Below are 16,619 nucleotides of genomic sequence, written 5' to 3'. Positions count from 1 at the left end.
AAGTCTTCAGTTTGAATTCATCAGTCACTCTGTCTTATGGGGTCGCTATGAGTCGGAATCCACTTTGTAAGCAAAAGAGCATTAAATGTCAGAGCTGTAAATTCAACTTAGAAATCACTCAAAACCTTCATTTAAGAGAAGAGGAAATGCTGGCTTACGAAACAGCAATAATTTGTCCTGTCGCTCAGCAAAGACATGATGGAGATAGGTCCAGAACTCAGCTCTATTTAATACAACCATTCAAATACCTGGGCACAACTTCCCAGGTGCTAAGGAATGTGCTGGATACTATGGGAACCTCCACATATACAGTTCAGCTGCTAGACAAGACTCATGCACAGGAAAGGGCAAAGAGTGATATGGAACTGGCTGTTTTAAGGGCCTGGGTGTGGAGCATCGCTTTTAAGTGCTCAATCAGTTCTCTTCAGGTCAGAGTAGGCTGAACTACTTAGTGCAGATTGCAAAGGGGAGATAGTATATGAAGCTTGAGCAAATGCAAAGCTTTATACAGACAGTCCCTCACTTACGACAGGGTTCTGCTCCAATGACTTCGTCTTAAGTTGGTTTTGACAAGTACCTCTTTTTTTTTTTTTTTTTAGTTTTCATTATTATTGCCTTTATTATCAGTATCTTTATAAATCTGATCTTTATTTGTCTTTGGGGGTTGGAAATATTACAACTGAGAATGATAACATCAAAAAATGCGCTGCAACATTGTAAGTAGTACATATTACTAATGATAAGAAGTAAAAAAAAAAAAAAACAACAACAAAACCGGATGGTCATAAGTGCTGTTTGTTGTAACTCAAACACGTTTTAAGTCGGGGACTACGTGGATAGTGGTAGGGGAAGGGCAGGAGTCCCTGGGTGGTGTTAACAGTTAAGCACTTGACCACTAGCTAAAAGATTGTTAGTTCGAACTCACCCAGAGGTGCCTCTGAAGACAGACCTAGTGATCTGCTTCTGAAAAGTCACAGTCTGGAAAACCCTATGGAGCACAGTTCTACTCTGACACACATGGGGTCGCCAAATTGACTCTTCGGCAACTAACAAGAAGAAGAAGAGGGATAAGGCATACACTAAAACTAAATCCTAGCCTCTGAACTTCCTGTGTGATCTGGTCAAGTGGCTTAATCTTTCTAAGTCTCCATCTGTCCTTAAAAAAAAAAAACAAACTAAACCCATTAGGACAGAGTAGGACTGCCCCAAAGGGTTTCAAGGAGTGGCTGGTGGATTCAAACTGCTGACCTTTGACAGAAAGGGCCACTTGAACCAGAGACTTACATCATCCTGAGACCAGAAGAACTAGATGGTGCCCGGCCACAACCAATGACTGCCCTGACAGGGAGTACAACAGAGAAGCCCTGAGGGAGCAGGAGATCAGTGGGATGCAGACCCCAAATTCTCATAAAAAGACCAGACTTAATGGTCTGACTGAGACTAGAGGAATTCCAGTGGTCATGGTCCCCAAACCTTCTGTTGGCCCAGGACAGGAACCATTCCTGAAGACAACTCATCAGACATGGAAGGGACTGGACAATGGGTTGGAGAGAGATGCTGACGAAGAGTGAGCTACTTGTATCAGGTGGACACTTGAGACTGTGTTGGCATCTCCTGTCTGGAGGGGAGATAGGAGGGTAGAGAGGGTTAGAAACTGGTAAAATTGTCATGAAAGGTGAGACTGGAAGGAGGGAGCGGGCTGACTCATTAGGGGGAGAATAAGTGGGAGTATGGAGTAAGGTGTATATAAGCTTATATGTGACATACTGACTTGATTTGTAAACGTTCACTTAAAGCTCAATAAAAATTATTAAAACAAAAACAAAAACAAACTGCTGACCTTTTTTGGTTAGCAGCTGTAGCACTTAAACACTAAGCCACCAGGGCTCCACATGTCCCTAAATACAAGTAATAATAGTACCTACGTAGGTTTTTTTTTTGTTTGGGTTCAAAGAGAGATAACATTTATAATGTCAATGTCTGACTTAATGAATGTAGCCTTTTTTTGGTTCTTGTTATTGGTATTATTTGAAATTTACAGATGTCCCCAAAATATTTAGGCACTATGAAAGGAATTCTTTTACATGTTGAGTTTGTTGGAGCTCTTAGCTAATTCTCGTGTGTGTTGTTGTCTTATCTGCCCAGTCTTAGCAGTAAAGAAATGAGTCTCAACTCTTCACTTGTACCCTCATCCCTCAGGCATCAGAATGAGATTTTATTGCTGCTAATATTTCATACTTGTGCAGTACATGACGACCTGTCATGTATAGGGCTCTTTCTAGTTCTAGTGTAGTTCCCGCAGTTTCCTCTGGGAAAGGCCTGGAGCCAAAAGAATAAGAAGAATGTGCTGGCATCTGGGAGGAAAGAAGCCTCCCCTCCACTAAGCTTCATCTCCCTGAGCACCCATTTCCAGTTGACCATACCAGGTTCTGGTCCCAGAGAGTTTATACAAAATAAGAAAGGGAAGCCTGAGGAAGTTTCACTCATCATAAAATTTTGGCAGCTCATCGCCCAAGATGACTCGATGATCCACACCAGCAGCTGTGATAGTGACCAGGTAGATGACGCCCCCACTGGAGCTATCCCGGCTCATGGCCAGGGTGATAGCTGCAGAGAGTTTCAAGTTGGAGAGAGGGAAAGAGAATGGTTTAGCTTCAAAAGTCTTTTCCTCCACCCCACCCCGCCCCCCACCACCATCCACCCGTCCTACCACTTTCAGACTTCAAAAGCCATCTCCCAGAGGGACATATTTAGTCATGTGCTAGTAAACCATTTGGGAAAAAAAGCCTTGATTTGTAGCATCTTCCAGTGTCTATGGTGTAAATACTCCCGCCATGCTCAATGTCAAGTTCTCAACAGTGTAACAAGCAACTCAAAAAATCCCTTAATACTTAGCAATTGTCTCTTGTGAGCTGGCCCAAGCCAGTTCTAGCACACCACTGGTTTTTACACTCAGCATACATCCTAATATGGTTTACTCAGGACAGTCCTGGCTTATGCCTATTTTCCTGAAGTCCCATCCAGTTCAGCATTTGTCCTGCTCACTTCTACTCTCAAAAATGTCCCAGTTGATATGATCACCCATGTATTCCTCTTCCTGATCCTCATAATCCATTTTCTTCCCATGTTTAAATAATCCTCCCAGGTTCCCTTCCACTTAGTCAATTACCATCTGTGGTGAAGCGCCTGCATTCCTCAGGGGACATGCCTGGTTTGTATGCTGCATCCACATAACCGTAGATATAAGTGCTGCCGGAGCCACCAATGGCAAAGGGCTGTCGATTCAGCATTCCTTCCAGGGTTCCATATACCTAGGGGGGACATCCTCAGGTCAGACGAAAGAAGCATCCACTCTCTTCTCACTGAGATAAACAGGCGGCCTTCCCATTCTGCAGGGAAGCCTCAGGACCTCATACCCCAACAGCTGAGACTCTGCACTATGCATTTAGGGGCAATGTCTTTGGAACTCATTGCTTGAATGACATACAACCTCCATCTCCCTCTACAGGAAATGTGGAACCCCAAGAGAGGAAGTGGATTGGGAGGGACTCACTTGGCCCCCTTCACGTTGGTCCCAGCCAGCTACCATGAGATGTGCAGACAGGTCCTCCCGGTACTTATATGTGATATTCCTCACCACGTTAGCAGCAGCCAGAACAAGAGGAGGTTCTTCCAGTTCCATCCTAAAGGAATTGTTAGGAATAGGAGTTAATATAATTTCCTGAAGTTCCACCTCCTGTGCCATTACCACTATCCCTGCCAAGTGACGCCTGAAACCTATAGTTGCAATAATTCAAACTCCAGCTTAAGTTCCACGCCACCAATTGGTAAGAAGCGTCCAACTGACCACCCCCACCCTCCAATCACATAACTCCCTTTGGTGCAAGGACCCTATCCTTGTGGGTAAAGCCAGATTAACTTTGCTTCTGCCCCAATGACCTTGACTCCTCATACAGTAACTTTGCCTGGGTGATACAAATGGTTAAGCACTTGACTACTAACTGAAAGGTTGGTGGTTCGAGTCCATCCACAGGTGCCTTGTAAGAAAATCCTGGTGATCTACTTTTGAAAGATCAGCCATTGAAAACCCTATGGAGCAGTTGTACCCTGATACACGTGGGGTTACCATGAGGTGGAACTGACTCGATGGCAACTGGAAAGAACTTTGCTTGATATTACGGTGGGGCCACATCATTTTCTTCTTCATTATTTATATTTGCGTAGCAATTTGCAGTTTTAAACCGCTTCTGCATACATCATTTGATTCTCAAAATAATCATGTTTGTTTTACACAATTACTCAAGTACCTGGGAAAAACTTCCTAAGTGCCAAGGAACGTGCTGGGCATTATGGGAGTCTCCACACACAAGCCGGGTGTGAGACAAGACTCATCCACAGGAAAGAGCAAAGAATGACACGGGACTACGTGTTTCAAGGGCCTGTGTGTGGAGCCCCACCCATTCCCCATGCCCATCGTTGGGCACCCATGTCCTCTGGGTAAGGCTTTACACAGTACGCTAACCTGTGTGGGGCAGATCTGCCCAGAAACAGGTGATGAAAGAGCCCAGCCCTGAAGGATAGGATAGGTACTATTATCCCCACTTTATAGATGTAGAAACCGGCTTAGAGAGATTCAAGGATCAGTTGAAAGCTAATAAAAGTTGGAGCCAAAACAAATTTTTTCACTTCCCAAGGGAGCACTTCTGGAATAGGACACGATACAAGGGTTTGCAGATTGCAGGAACTCTAGTGGGTGTGGAGTCAGGATCCCAGTGCCAGTGGAGATGCATACCCATGGAGCTCCAGCTGGTAGGTGGCCATGTCTGCCACGGCCTGGGCATCAGCAGCTGAACCAGAGAGTGCACAGTAGATGTGTTGGTGTAGGGGGGCCAGCTTGTTAAACACTCGGTTCACCACCGCCTCTCTGCCAAGAAGGAGTCAACAGTCCTGAATGTTAGAGTTGCTAGAAATTTTTCAGGTTAATTACCCAGTGTCTGTCAAACTTATTTGACAAGAGAACAGCCATAGAGTGCAGGAAATTTAATACTTGGATTAAAGCAGAAAGAAAAAAAATAACAATCTCATAGATAAATGATTTACTGCAAGTATTAATCAAAATTAGATTTAGTTTCAGGATAAAATTTATAACTTAACAAAAAATACTTAGTTGAGACATTAAAAAAGATATTCCTCTGATCAATTTTCCTTTGCTAGTAACCATCTTGAGGGCATTTAGTGTTCTCTGGAATATAATATAAGCAATATGGATCTAATCCCACCTATTCATTTTGCATGTGAAGAAACCGTGACCAGGTGTGGGGAAGAGACAAAATTAGTTCACCACATGATAAATGAGAAACCAGAATATCAGCTTGGCAGAACCATCTCTTCTACCCCTAAACACAGAGGGAGGGAGGGCCCTGCCTGTCCCCCTCTCAGTTCCTATTCCTTTATATTAATCCCTGTTCACTGCCAGGACAGGCTATGTACGTGTTCAGATCCCAGATCCTGCTCTATGATTTCGGAGACCCAACCACCCACCCAATTTCTTATTATCATGGCTTCTCCTTCCTGAAAGGTCAACTCCATTTCCTCCAAAGCTCCAGTCTGTCAGTCTTTCTATGAATGGGTAAGAAAAATGCATATTCGGGGCCATTAGTTTCCTTCCAAATCCACACACCTTCACTGACTGCTACTCACCCTGCGGACACCCGGGAATCAGACCCTATAATGACGCCTCCGTCAAACTCCACTGCCATGATGGTTGTCTGCAGAGACACACAGAGTGGAATATCAGAGCAGGGAGAGCCTTGAGACCCACATGCAACAGATGAGGAAACACTCCCAGAGATAAAACATGACTGGTTCAAGGTCACACAGTAATTCAGGCCAGAGCTGATTCCCAGTACGGGGATTTTTCTCCCCTTCTGCCTTCTCTTTTATCTCACCTGGCTGCAGGGGAATGTCGCAGCCTGGCTGTGGTACAACGTAGAATCGCATACCTAAACCCCAAGTTCCTTAAGTGGAATCCTTTCCACTCTAAAGACAGAGATGGGGCGGGGGGCGGTGAGGCTCCTAGAGGCAGAAGTGCTTCCTTTGAGGAAAGGGCTCATATGAGTGTATATGAAGTAGCCCCACAAGTGAATTATCTCCACGTATGCGCTTGTTGCATGCTCCAGTGTGTGCAGATGTGGTACAAACCGAAAACAGAGGAAGTTACTAAGAATGTGGGAAAGAAGGTCAGGTTTTTTTTTGGGGGGGGGGCAAATCCTCCACCCTTCAACCCTACTTCGTCAGGAGGGAGCACTTTCAGTTTACCGAACAATGGAAAACACTGGCCAGTGGTGAGCAGAACCAAGTCAGGGAAGGAGGAAAGCAGCAAAGAACACGTGAGGCAGTTTAAAATAAAAGTTTTGCCCAAAGAGTCTCTAATCAGGAGTAGCAGATTTCTCAAGTAGCCAGGAGAGGTCTGCACCAAGACAGGCTATGATTGGGGAGCTGGAGTTGACTTTTCCAGGTCAAGAAAAGAATGAGGAGTGAAGGAGGATAAAGTTACCCTTCCTCTACTCCTGCTGAGATCATTTGGTTCAAATGAGGAAACCGAGTCATAGAGAAGGCAAGTGACTTATTCAAGATTATGTAGAATTAATAGCAGAGCTGTTAACCCAGGTCTAACTCCTATAGCTTCCTCTGATTTCTACTTCCTTCTTTTCACTGCTCGTTTGGCGGTAAGGGGAGATTTTCTAACTTGTAAATGGCTTATCTGCTACTTTTTTCACTACCCCATGGTTACTCAGGCCCTCAGGGATATTGACCTGAACGTGCTTTCTGACTACAGATTTACCACGAACAGAAGTGCCTCCGGACAGGCGCAATCCCATCCTAGAGGTTTTTACTCTGTAAGAGACCTGCTTCCAAACCAAGAGTGGTGGCAATAGCCTGGGAGCAGAAGCTAGCCAGCCTTGGGGCTGCCGTCTGTGCTAGGCGCTCAGCCTGGGCAAAGTCCCCCAGCAGGCATGTAGGAGTGGGCAGGGAAGACAGAGGGAAGACAGCGCGGCAGCACCTGAGGCAAGGAGGAACCTTCCTGGGCCAAGCTAGGAAAGAGCACCACCGGCTCACACGGAGCCCCCATTATCGGTGCTCGGGCTATGAGTTAACTCCGAGGCAAGTATACCAAAGGTCTGTGTGATGAGTTGACCCTTCTCAATCAGTGCCCATATTCCCGTCTCCCAAAATGTTGTCCAACTTCACTCAGGACACCATTTCCTCATGTCTTTGCACCGTCCCACCCGCTCTCTTGATTTAATCAGCCCCCTATCTAGATGATAAGAGTGAAAGCGAAAGCGCCTTAGAGCAGCTTCCTCTTGACGCTTCCAGCTAAGAGCCGAAGCACCCCTCCTTCACAAGCCCCGTCCCTTCGAGCCCCCCCCCCAGGTGACCTCCTACGGAGTAGAGACACCCTATGTTCTTTGCGGGGTGCAAGCACTGCTGCAACAAGCCATTTCCCCACACTTATATTAGTCTTCACGTTCGCTTCTCGGCGCTTTCAGGGTCTCCTGCCGATCTACCTCCTTCATCCCTCTGCTAGCCCTCAAGCCCAGAATCATTACCCCGGTGTGGACTTCTCCGGCTCGGGGGACGTCCCCGGCTGGTGCTCCCGCGCGCAGCATCCCGGCCTGGTGTCGCGCTCTGAGCTGCCTGGGGCGGCGGTTCCTGACCGCGGGCAGGGTGCGGCGCGTTGCCCACAGCCCCGCCCCTTCCTTATGCCCGCCAGGGGGCGCCGGTGTCCTCCCGGGGAGTCTTGGCGTGGGATGCTAACCTGTGCAGGGCAGATTTGCCCGGAGACAGGTGACGAAAGAGCCGAGCTCGGAAGCGAGGGTGGGAAAGTCAGGGCCAGGGGATCCCGCGGGACAAGTCGGGAGAGGAAGGAACGGACTGCGTGAAGACGCAGCACTAGGGCTACGCCCCAGAGCCCCAGAATTGATTTCAGCGCCAGCTCCTGAAATCGTCTGGGCGGGCCGCGTTTGGAAGTGGGCGGACCGAGCGAGCCCGCGGCCGCTTTCGATTTCTCTTTCCGCTAAGCGGCTGCTCTTCTGGCCCGCGCTCCCAGGCTCAGCCGGCTCCCCGGGCCTTCCGGGAGCCCCGCCCCGGCGCGTCCCTACTCCCTCCTCCAGGCCGCAGCCCCAGCGCCGACTCGCCCGCAGACTCGGACAGAGCCGGACCCAGCGGGGACATCGGAGAACCCAGGCCGGGACGGCACGCAGGACAGGGCCTGCGCGCCAATGGCCACCTCGGGGCCCCCTGCTCCTGGAGGGTGCCTCCGCCTCCCCCGAGCTTGCTGCGCGTGGCTGGGGGCGACGCTGCTGCTTCTCGGGGACTGGGTGCTGCTCCGGCGAGCGCTGCCCGGCATAGTCTCCTTGCTGGTGCCCGTGGTGCCGCCGCTGCTCCGGGTCTGGGCGGTGGGTTTGGGCCGCTGGGCAGTGCTGTGGCTTGGGGCCCGCGGGGTCCTCAGGGCCACGGTCGACTCCAAGAGCGAAAGCGTACGAGGCCAGGGCTGGCTGGCTGTTTTGGAGCCACTGGCGGCGGCGTTGGGCTTGGCCCTGCCGGGACTTGCCTCGTTTCGAGAACTGAGATCGTGGGGCGTCCCCAGGAACATTGAAAGCACCAAACTGCTTCACTGGGCAGGTCGCCCCGACGCCTTCGTCCTCAGCTACGCCGCGGCGCTGCCCGCAGCCATTCTGTGGCACAAATTCGAGAGCTTATGGGTGCTCGGCGGACAGGGGGGCTCTGGAGAGGTGGTGACTCGACTACTACGCTGCATAGGCCCTGAGATACGCCGTTACCCTCTCGTTTTGGGCCTGTTGATCTTTTCCTGTCTCGGTAAGGGGGGAGAGGGTAGGACATAGGGAACTGAACAGGAAATCAAGGGTAATGGTCAGTGAGGCAGGGTAGTGTCCGTTCCGGGAAATGTGGATGAGGCGGAAGGCGACCCAGCCTGGGTCTTGGGGAGACCACTCCGGTGTAGAGGAAAGAGCACTGGCAGGGTGGGAGAGAGGAGTCATGGACTGCAGTCCTGCCGTAGGCATTAATTCGCTGGGCCACGCCGAGCAGCATTCTCATCTCTAACATGAGGCTTCCTGTTTAAACCGCTGAAAAGGTCTTGGGTTGTGAGTTGCAGGGCCTCCTATTCAGGTGTGGAATCCTGGCCCCAGTGTCTTCTTTCTGCCCCTGCCCTCAAGGATAATGGTGAGGGTGGAAGAGGACGTGATCGGGGGCAGTCTGGTTGGAGGTGATATGTTTAGACTTAATATTTGTGACTGACCGAGTTCTCTTTCAACCCAGGGGAGATGGCCATACCATTCTTCACCGGCCGCCTTGCTGACTGGATTCTGCAAGATGGGGCAGCTCCTGGCTTCACCAGAAACATAACTTTCATGTCCCTTCTCACCATAGCCAGGTCTGGGGGCTGAGGATGGAAGGCTGAGATTGGTGCACTCTAGAGAAATAAGGAAGTGGAATTGGAGCTGTGCTCCAAAGTCCACTTCTGTGTGGATACCTGCGACCTTTTCTCTCCATCCTCCAGCACTCATCCTGGCCCTTTTTTTTCTGTTTCTTTCTCTAGTGCAGTGCTGGAATTCCTGGGTGATGGGCTCTATAACAGTACCATGGGCCGCATGCACAGCCGCCTGCAGGGAGACGTATTTCAGGCTGTCCTCCGCCAAGAGACAGAGTTTTTCCAACAGAACCAAACAGGTTTGTCACAAAACTCATTCATTATAGATCCATATACTTTTTATATCCCCATACATCCTTTACTTATAATATTGATATCTCTGTCTCTTGTTTTTACACACACATTGTTGTTCTTGGTATACCTCTAGTCTGAACACAAATTGTTCTTTTTACCTTCCGTAAAACATAGTTTTTCCATTCAGGATTTTTCCATAAATCTATCCCTGTATATCATTAAATAAAAACCATGGAATTTCAAACCTGGAAATTTTGTGATCATGGAGTCCTAATGCCTAATTTTCCAGAGAAGGAAACTGAGGTCTAGGCCCAAAATGCTGAAAATTGCATGTCACCTAATGGATTGAGAGAAGCTTGGGGAAAGAACCCCAGTCTTTTGATTCCTAGTACATTGCTGGTTACAGGGGCACCATCTGTTCTTCTCCATCTCCATCTCCATTATACAACCAGCTTAAACTCTTTCTGCCTATGTGTATATCATGGGACATACAAATTCTTTAAGGAACAGAAATCTTTCAGAGAAAGAAAAATTTACATGGGCATCAAATTCCTCATAGTTAAAATGAAGGTCTTTAGCTAGATTTCTCAGCTCTAATACTTATTTCTCCCTGCAGTGAGATTCCGAAATGTCCCCATACTCCCATATGACCTGTTTGCCAAAGCCTCCTTAAAACACCATGTTGACACCCCTACTCCTGGCACCCTGGATTGTTATTAGTCCCTCTCATCACTTGGAACCCTTCTTATTCATACCACACTCTTCTCCCCAATCTCTGGCAGGTGCCATCACATCTCGGGTAACAGATGACACATCCACCCTGAGTGATTCTCTGAGTGAGAAGCTGAACCTGTTGATGTGGTACCTGGTACGGGGGCTGTGTCTCTTGGGGCTCATGCTCTGGGAGTCAGTGTCCCTCACCATGGTCACCCTGGTCAACCTGCCTCTGCTCTTCCTTCTGCCTAAGAAGCTGGGAAAATGGCACCAGGTATGTTCAGGAAGTTGGCTTAACCAACATGGACGCTTTGTCTCCCAGATTTGGAAGACTCAGTTTCTGTCAGATGTCTTTCTGTACAACCTTCTTGGTACCCTCACTGATTCTCCATCTTTGTGGAACGCTTGTCCCTGTAACCTGTGTTCTTAGATTGCTCATCGTTGATCTTCATAGTCTTTGTATCTTCTCTTCTAACTTCTCCCCACAGTGTGTCTTTAAGAATGTGACTCCCAGCCCTTTCTAAGTTATTATCTGTCACCTGTATCTATCTAATATCAAGGGGGTATACTTGTATTTTATTTTTTTCTCACTTGTTTTTCTGCCTCTTCTTACTTTTAATCTCCAACCAGGTAACTCAGGTACTTGTGTCCATTATGGCTTTCTAACCCTGTGTGACATCTTTCCATGTATCCACAGTTGCTGGCAGTACGTGTGCAGAAATCTCTGGCAGAGGCTAGCCAGGTGGCCATTGAAGCCCTGTCAGCTATGCCTACAGTCCGGAGCTTTGCCAATGAGGAGGGTGAGGACCGGAGGTTTAGGCAAAAGCTACAGGAAATGAAGACACTCAACCAGCAGGAGGCACTGGCCTATGCAGTCAGCTTCTGGACCACCAGTGTGAGCACCCATTCCTTTGTCCCTGAGATGCCTCAACTCCATTCCCTTTCTGATGACCTTGCTCCCAACTCTTCCTCCACTGGGAAATGGTTGGTTCAGTGTTCTCAGCATAGCAACCTGATGCTTAATTACCCTACTCAGTGTCCTTAACCCCTCCCTCTTTTTAGGTATTCTAGATGACTTCTTTCCACTATGGTATTCAAAATCCTCCCAACTCTCTTTTTAGGGAGTTGTGTTTTCCAGTTCTTGAGCCTTCCTTGCTTCTTGAGAGAAGCTCTGGGAGCCATAAATCCCTGCACCTGGGCCCATTTTGTGCTGGGATGCTGTGGATGTGCTAGTGAGAGCCTGGGGAATAGTCGAAGCCAGGGATAGGGGCATCTGTGATGTAACAGAAAGAGAACTAGACCAGCAATCAAAAATTCCTGTCTTGATGTTGCCATTTACTTGCTCTGTGGTCACGGGAAAGTAACTTAACCTTTTCTGAGGCTGTTTCCTTGCTTTAAAAAATAGGGATGATAAGGGCCTTCTTTATAGAGATCTTGATAGGAGTGTTGGATGACATCAAGTTCATGAAAGCCTTCTGTGAAGAGTAAAATGCTACCCAAACAAAGGCAATAATGGCGATGATGATGATGACCCCTTGGGGTCTCTCTGATTCATTTTTTTTTTTATCTATTGAGCTGGCCACTATCACTTGGGCAGAAGGGAACTTTGTATCTCCTTGTTGCTGACGACTCTGGTTCTTTATGGCCCCTCTTGTATCTTGCTCCCACAATCCTTTTTCTCTGTGGTCTATCCACAGATCTCAGGGATGTTGCTGAAGGTGGGAATCCTGTACATTGGTGGGCAGCTGGTGACAAGTGGGACCGTAAGCAGTGGGAACCTTGTTGCATTTGTTCTCTACCAGATCCAGTTCACCACAGCTATTGAGGTGAGTTCCCTCCAGTTTCACTCCCTGGTGCTTTCCCTTCGTCTATTGCATTACCATCTGTGTTCCTTTCCTTCCATTCTTTATCCTTCTTATATCACATAACCTTGGCAAGCCAATTAGGTCTCCCTACCTCCTTCTCATTATTCATATCTCCTCTCCAGGTTCTGGTCTCTACGTACCCCAGCGTACAGAAGGCTGTGGGCTCCTCAGAGAAAATATTTGAATACCTGGACCGTACCCCTCGTTGCCCAGCCAGTGGTCCTTTGGCTTCCTTGAACTTGGAAGGCCATGTCCAGTTCCAAGATGTCTCCTTTGCCTACCCAACCCAGCCAGATGTTCCAGTACTGAAGGTACAACTTACAAATACCTGTATTCCATCATCCCACCTCTCAACTCTACCATCCTAAATTTTCTTCCTGCCCTCAGCCTACCAAGCACAGACCCTTCCTAGCCCTTCAAAGGCAAAGATAAGTATCATCTGCTGTACAGAGGGAAACCCTGGTGGCATCGTGGTTAAGTGCTACGGCTGCTAACCAAAGGGTTGGCAGTTTGAATCCGCCAGGTGCTCCTTGGAAACTCTATGGGGTAGTTCTACTCTGTCCTGTAGGGTCACTATGAGTCGGAATCGACTCGATGGCACTGGGTTTTTTTTTTTTTTTGGCAGCTCTACAAAGCTTCCCCAAATACAAGAACCAGTTTGGGCTTCCAAGGAGAAGAATTGCTGCAGCAAAATCTGTGTCTCCATTCTTCTGTCTTTGCATTTTCTTTTCACAGTGGAATGTGTTTTTTTTTGTTGTTGTTGTTGTCTGGTGGTATCTGACATCAAGCGTGTGGCATAGTGGTGCTCAGTCTTTGTCTTTGCCTTATCTTCTATCTCTATTCTTTGGAAGGTTGTTATATTTTCCCATTTTTCTCTTTTCTTCTTTGGGGTAAGACATCATGCTATGTAACAAGACAATGATAGTCCCAGGATTGGGGGCTTCAGCCTGTCTCTCATTGTGTGACTCTCTGGTCTTCAGGGCCTGACGTTCACCCTTAGTCCTGGTGAAGTGACTGCACTGGTGGGGCCCAATGGGTCCGGGAAGAGCACAGTGGCTGCCCTGCTGCAGAATCTGTACCAGCCCACAGGGGGCCAGCTGCTGCTGGATGGCAAGCCCCTTCCCCAATATGAGCACCGCTACTTGCACAAACAGGTGAGTGAGAAGGTGGCATAGGGAGAATGGGGAGCATCAAATAAGAAGATCATTCTCACTGAGTATTCTAAAAGGAGGATTAGTGAATGGTAGAAGACGTTGCGGTGGTGATGGGTGTCACCAGGAGAGAAGTTGTGTGATGTTGTAATATGATCTCAATAAAGATTCTGAGTTTTCAATCCCAAAATAAAAACTCACCTGCATTCCTTGTTTTGAATAGTTACTGTATTTCATCCCAGGTGGCTGCAGTGGGACAAGAGCCACAGCTGTTTGGAAGAAGTTTTCGAGAAAATATCGCCTATGGCATGACCCAGGAGCCAGATATGGCAGAAATCACAGCTGCTGCAAAGGAGTCTGGAGCCGATAGTTTCATCTCTAGACTCCCTCAGGGCTATGACACAGGTACTCTCTCCATTCATCTCGCTACCCAAATACCATTACCTTTACTGAAACCCCAACAGTCTTGCTTTCATTCTTCAGTTCCTCCTGCCCCAGTGACATCCATTTGAAGTTCCAACACGATCCTACCCCTGTGGCTCCTTCATTCTCAGAACTCCATTCACCTTCCCCAAACCTCCCCTATTTAGATGCATCTGTTAGTCCTTGGTGTGTGTGTGTGTGTGTGTGTGCATGCTTGCACACATGTAGTTGTTCACCTCATTCTTGTCTCTGCAGAGGTAGGTGAGGCCGGGAGCCAGTTATCAGGGGGTCAGCGACAGGCAGTGGCCTTGGCCCGAGCACTGATCCGGAAACCACGTGTACTCATCCTGGATGATGCCACCAGTGCCCTGGATGCAGACAATCAGTCACGGGTGAGAGAGTCACCCTCTTAATGCCTATATGCCACCCAGTCTTTCTTCCTTTACTCGTCCCATGGTAGTCATACTAACATAATTATCCAAACTAGTCCTTGCGATTTTCTGAGCCCCCTTAGCTTCTCCAGATCACCCAGTTCCTATTAGCCTTTCCTCAGGATACCTAGAACCAGTTAAAAGAGACTATCTACTGATGCTGAGTCTCTGGAGCCAAGCATAAGAAAAGGCCATCCTAATAATATTAACTAAAATTAATCGAGCTTTTAGTAGGTGCCAGATATGGTACTAGGCCCTTTCCATGTCCTACTTCACTCATTTATTTATCATAAATCCTTGTGATCTGGATGTTGTTATCCTCCTTGTACAGATGACAAAATGGAGGCTGAGAAAGGTTGAACAACCTGCTCAAGGACATACAGCAGCTGAGCAGCAGAACCTGAACCAAAATTCAGGTCTGCTTGACTTAAATGCTCATGCTCTTTACCACTAAATTATATTTCCTTAAAACAATATAAAAATTCCCAGTTCATGGATAGAGGCGAGATGATTTAGTACCCTTCACTCTTCTATGGGTTTCTCTGTAGAGCTTTATACTTTTATCCCATTTTTGCCATCTCATGTAAGTATTCCTTAACAAAACAAAGATTTGACAGAGAAGCACTCAGAACAGGAATCTTCAGCTCTCCTTGGGGTTGTTGGCAGAGGTGGTGGTGATCTTGCTGAGGTCTGTCCCAGTCCTAGAAACACAAGTGTCTTCCTTGGGAGTGGCCCCCAGCTCTGACAGAATCTATGTCTTTTCTCAGGTGGAGCAGCTCCTGTACGATAGCCCCCATCGGTGCTCTCGGTCTGTTCTGCTCATCACTCAGCGTCTAAACTTGGTGGAGCGGGCTAACCAAATCCTCTTTCTGGAAGGGGGTACCATCTGTGAGGCAGGAACCCACCAGCAGCTAATGGAGAATCACGGACGCTACTCAGCCATGGTGCAGGCCCCTGGGGAGTCAGATGTTCCAGAATGAGAGACTTCTTGGACCTGCACACTCCATCTTCCTCCTTTTGCTTTTTTTTTTTTTTCCTCCTCTTCGGGGTGGAAAATTTGGAACAAAGGAGATCTTATCAGTGGCAGAGTATGCAGCTGCTTCTAGAAGGAGTTACATCCTAAAATGTAACCTTGATGATGCCTGAAATTCTGCCATGAGTGTTACCTAGTTTTTCTCTCCAAGCACTTCTTGATAATGCCACGGCCATAGGGGTTATAACTCCTTAGTGTCACTGGGTTTAGAGCCAGGTGTGGATAGCACTCTGAACATGAGAAATATTCAGAATATACAGAAAAGGGAAATCAGCTCCTTTCTAATACAACTGAAGGCAGTATGTTGGCCTGTAAATAACCTGTGGATTCTTGATATTTATAATAAACGGGGTATTTTGTACTGTGGTTTCTGGTGTGTTTCTGGTGTACCTAATGTTTCAACAGCTTTTGCAGCACACTTCCCAGGGTCCTCTTGTCTCCTTCCTTTAGCATCCTCTATGTTTCACAGCCCTAAATGTACCATCTTCTCCCTTAAGTTTTCTATTTCCTATGGCTCCTGCTGCCACCAGCCGCCCTCCCGCCAAGACGAGCAAGAGCCCAGACGGCGCCCTCCAGGTTACCAGCAGCTGCAGCTCAGAACCGTGGACTTTCTGAGGTGGGAGGCGGAAGGTGGAGGGCGAGTGAGGCCTCACGCTCCTTCACCACCTCGCCAGCTCTGGTCCTTTCCTGAAGCGCTCATCCGGCTCGGAAGTAACAGCACCTGCCGGAGCAACCTCAGCGTAGGAGGCGTGGTTGTTTCGCACACCTTCCATTCAGGGAGGGCCAGAGTCATGTGACGTGAGAAGTCGCTGGGCAGATTTGTCCTGCTCTGTTTGCAAGGAGAGGCGGAGTTTAGAGGAGTTAACTCACTAGAGCTAAAACGAGGAAGAATTACGCGGAGAGGAGAGAGCAGAAAGAGCGTTTCCTTGTGGGTGGCCGCAGATAAGGGAGATCGTTGAACAGGGAGGCGCCCTATGAGAACCACGTTGAAAGATTCAGAGATTGAGCCCTCTGCTTGGTGCTCCCATTTTCCCTACACACTTGGGTACAGTCTGCTGCCGGTTGCCCCAGGACCTGTCCTCAAACTCAAGCCCCCACGTACTCCTACCTTTCCCCTAGTTTTATGAAATGATGCTCTTAGGAGCCCTCCTCTTGCTCCCGGCCTGTCTGCTGACTTCCAGCTTTCTGGCTGAGGCGATGCCTTTAGAGGATACGACCCTACCCCCTCCTTAACCGTTTCCAGAGGATGCCCAG

General features: G+C 48.1%; 2 protein-coding genes across 2 annotated transcripts; one reads left to right on the top strand and one right to left on the bottom strand.

Moving 5' to 3' along the window:
- Positions 1-577: 577 nt before the first annotated feature.
- PSMB9 (proteasome 20S subunit beta 9) lies at positions 578-7,742 on the bottom strand. The gene is made up of 6 exons (XM_003421048.4): positions 7,611-7,742; positions 5,701-5,768; positions 4,793-4,924; positions 3,554-3,683; positions 3,170-3,311; positions 578-2,607 (listed from the first exon to the last, which is right to left on the bottom strand). Exons 1-6 carry the CDS (start codon positions 7,668-7,670, stop codon positions 2,480-2,482), a joined length of 660 nt encoding a protein of 219 aa, XP_003421096.2. The 5' UTR covers positions 7,671-7,742; the 3' UTR covers positions 578-2,479.
- Positions 7,743-7,908: 166 nt separating this feature from the next.
- On the top strand, positions 7,909-15,731 carry TAP1 (transporter 1, ATP binding cassette subfamily B member). The gene is made up of 11 exons (XM_010600610.3): positions 7,909-8,880; positions 9,343-9,457; positions 9,623-9,753; positions 10,531-10,736; positions 11,160-11,357; positions 12,160-12,288; positions 12,450-12,638; positions 13,308-13,481; positions 13,721-13,883; positions 14,157-14,293; positions 15,100-15,731. Exons 1-11 carry the CDS (start codon positions 8,283-8,285, stop codon positions 15,310-15,312), a joined length of 2,253 nt encoding a protein of 750 aa, XP_010598912.2. The 5' UTR covers positions 7,909-8,282; the 3' UTR covers positions 15,313-15,731.
- Positions 15,732-16,619: the final 888 nt, after the last annotated feature.

The sequence above is a fragment of the Loxodonta africana genome, chromosome 1 (genome assembly GCF_030014295.1).
Source record: "Loxodonta africana isolate mLoxAfr1 chromosome 1, mLoxAfr1.hap2, whole genome shotgun sequence".
NCBI lineage: Eukaryota > Metazoa > Chordata > Mammalia > Proboscidea > Elephantidae > Loxodonta > Loxodonta africana.
Note: the sequence above shows the minus strand (reverse complement) of the source record. Positions and strands in the feature narration are given on the sequence as shown.

Bases quoted from the DNA above. Each gene is read 5' to 3' on its own strand.
- PSMB9 (XM_003421048.4), bottom strand. From the start codon at position 7,670: ATGCTGCGCGCGGGAGCACCAGCCGGGGACGTCCCCCGAGCCGGAGAA. The intron at 4,925-5,700 runs GTGAGTAGCAGT...CCTTCTTGGCAG, and splicing joins GATTCCCGGGTGTCCGCAGG to AGAGGCGGTGGTGAACCGAG. The intron at 2,608-3,169 runs GTAATTGACTAA...AACTCTCTGCAG, and splicing joins CAGGCGCTTCACCACAGATG to CTATCACCCTGGCCATGAGC.
- TAP1 (XM_010600610.3), top strand. From the start codon at position 8,283: ATGGCCACCTCGGGGCCCCCTGCTCCTGGAGGGTGCCTCCGCCTCCCC. The intron at 12,289-12,449 runs GTGAGTTCCCTC...TCTCCTCTCCAG, and splicing joins AGTTCACCACAGCTATTGAG to GTTCTGGTCTCTACGTACCC. The intron at 14,294-15,099 runs GTGAGAGAGTCA...GTCTTTTCTCAG, and splicing joins ATGCAGACAATCAGTCACGG to GTGGAGCAGCTCCTGTACGA.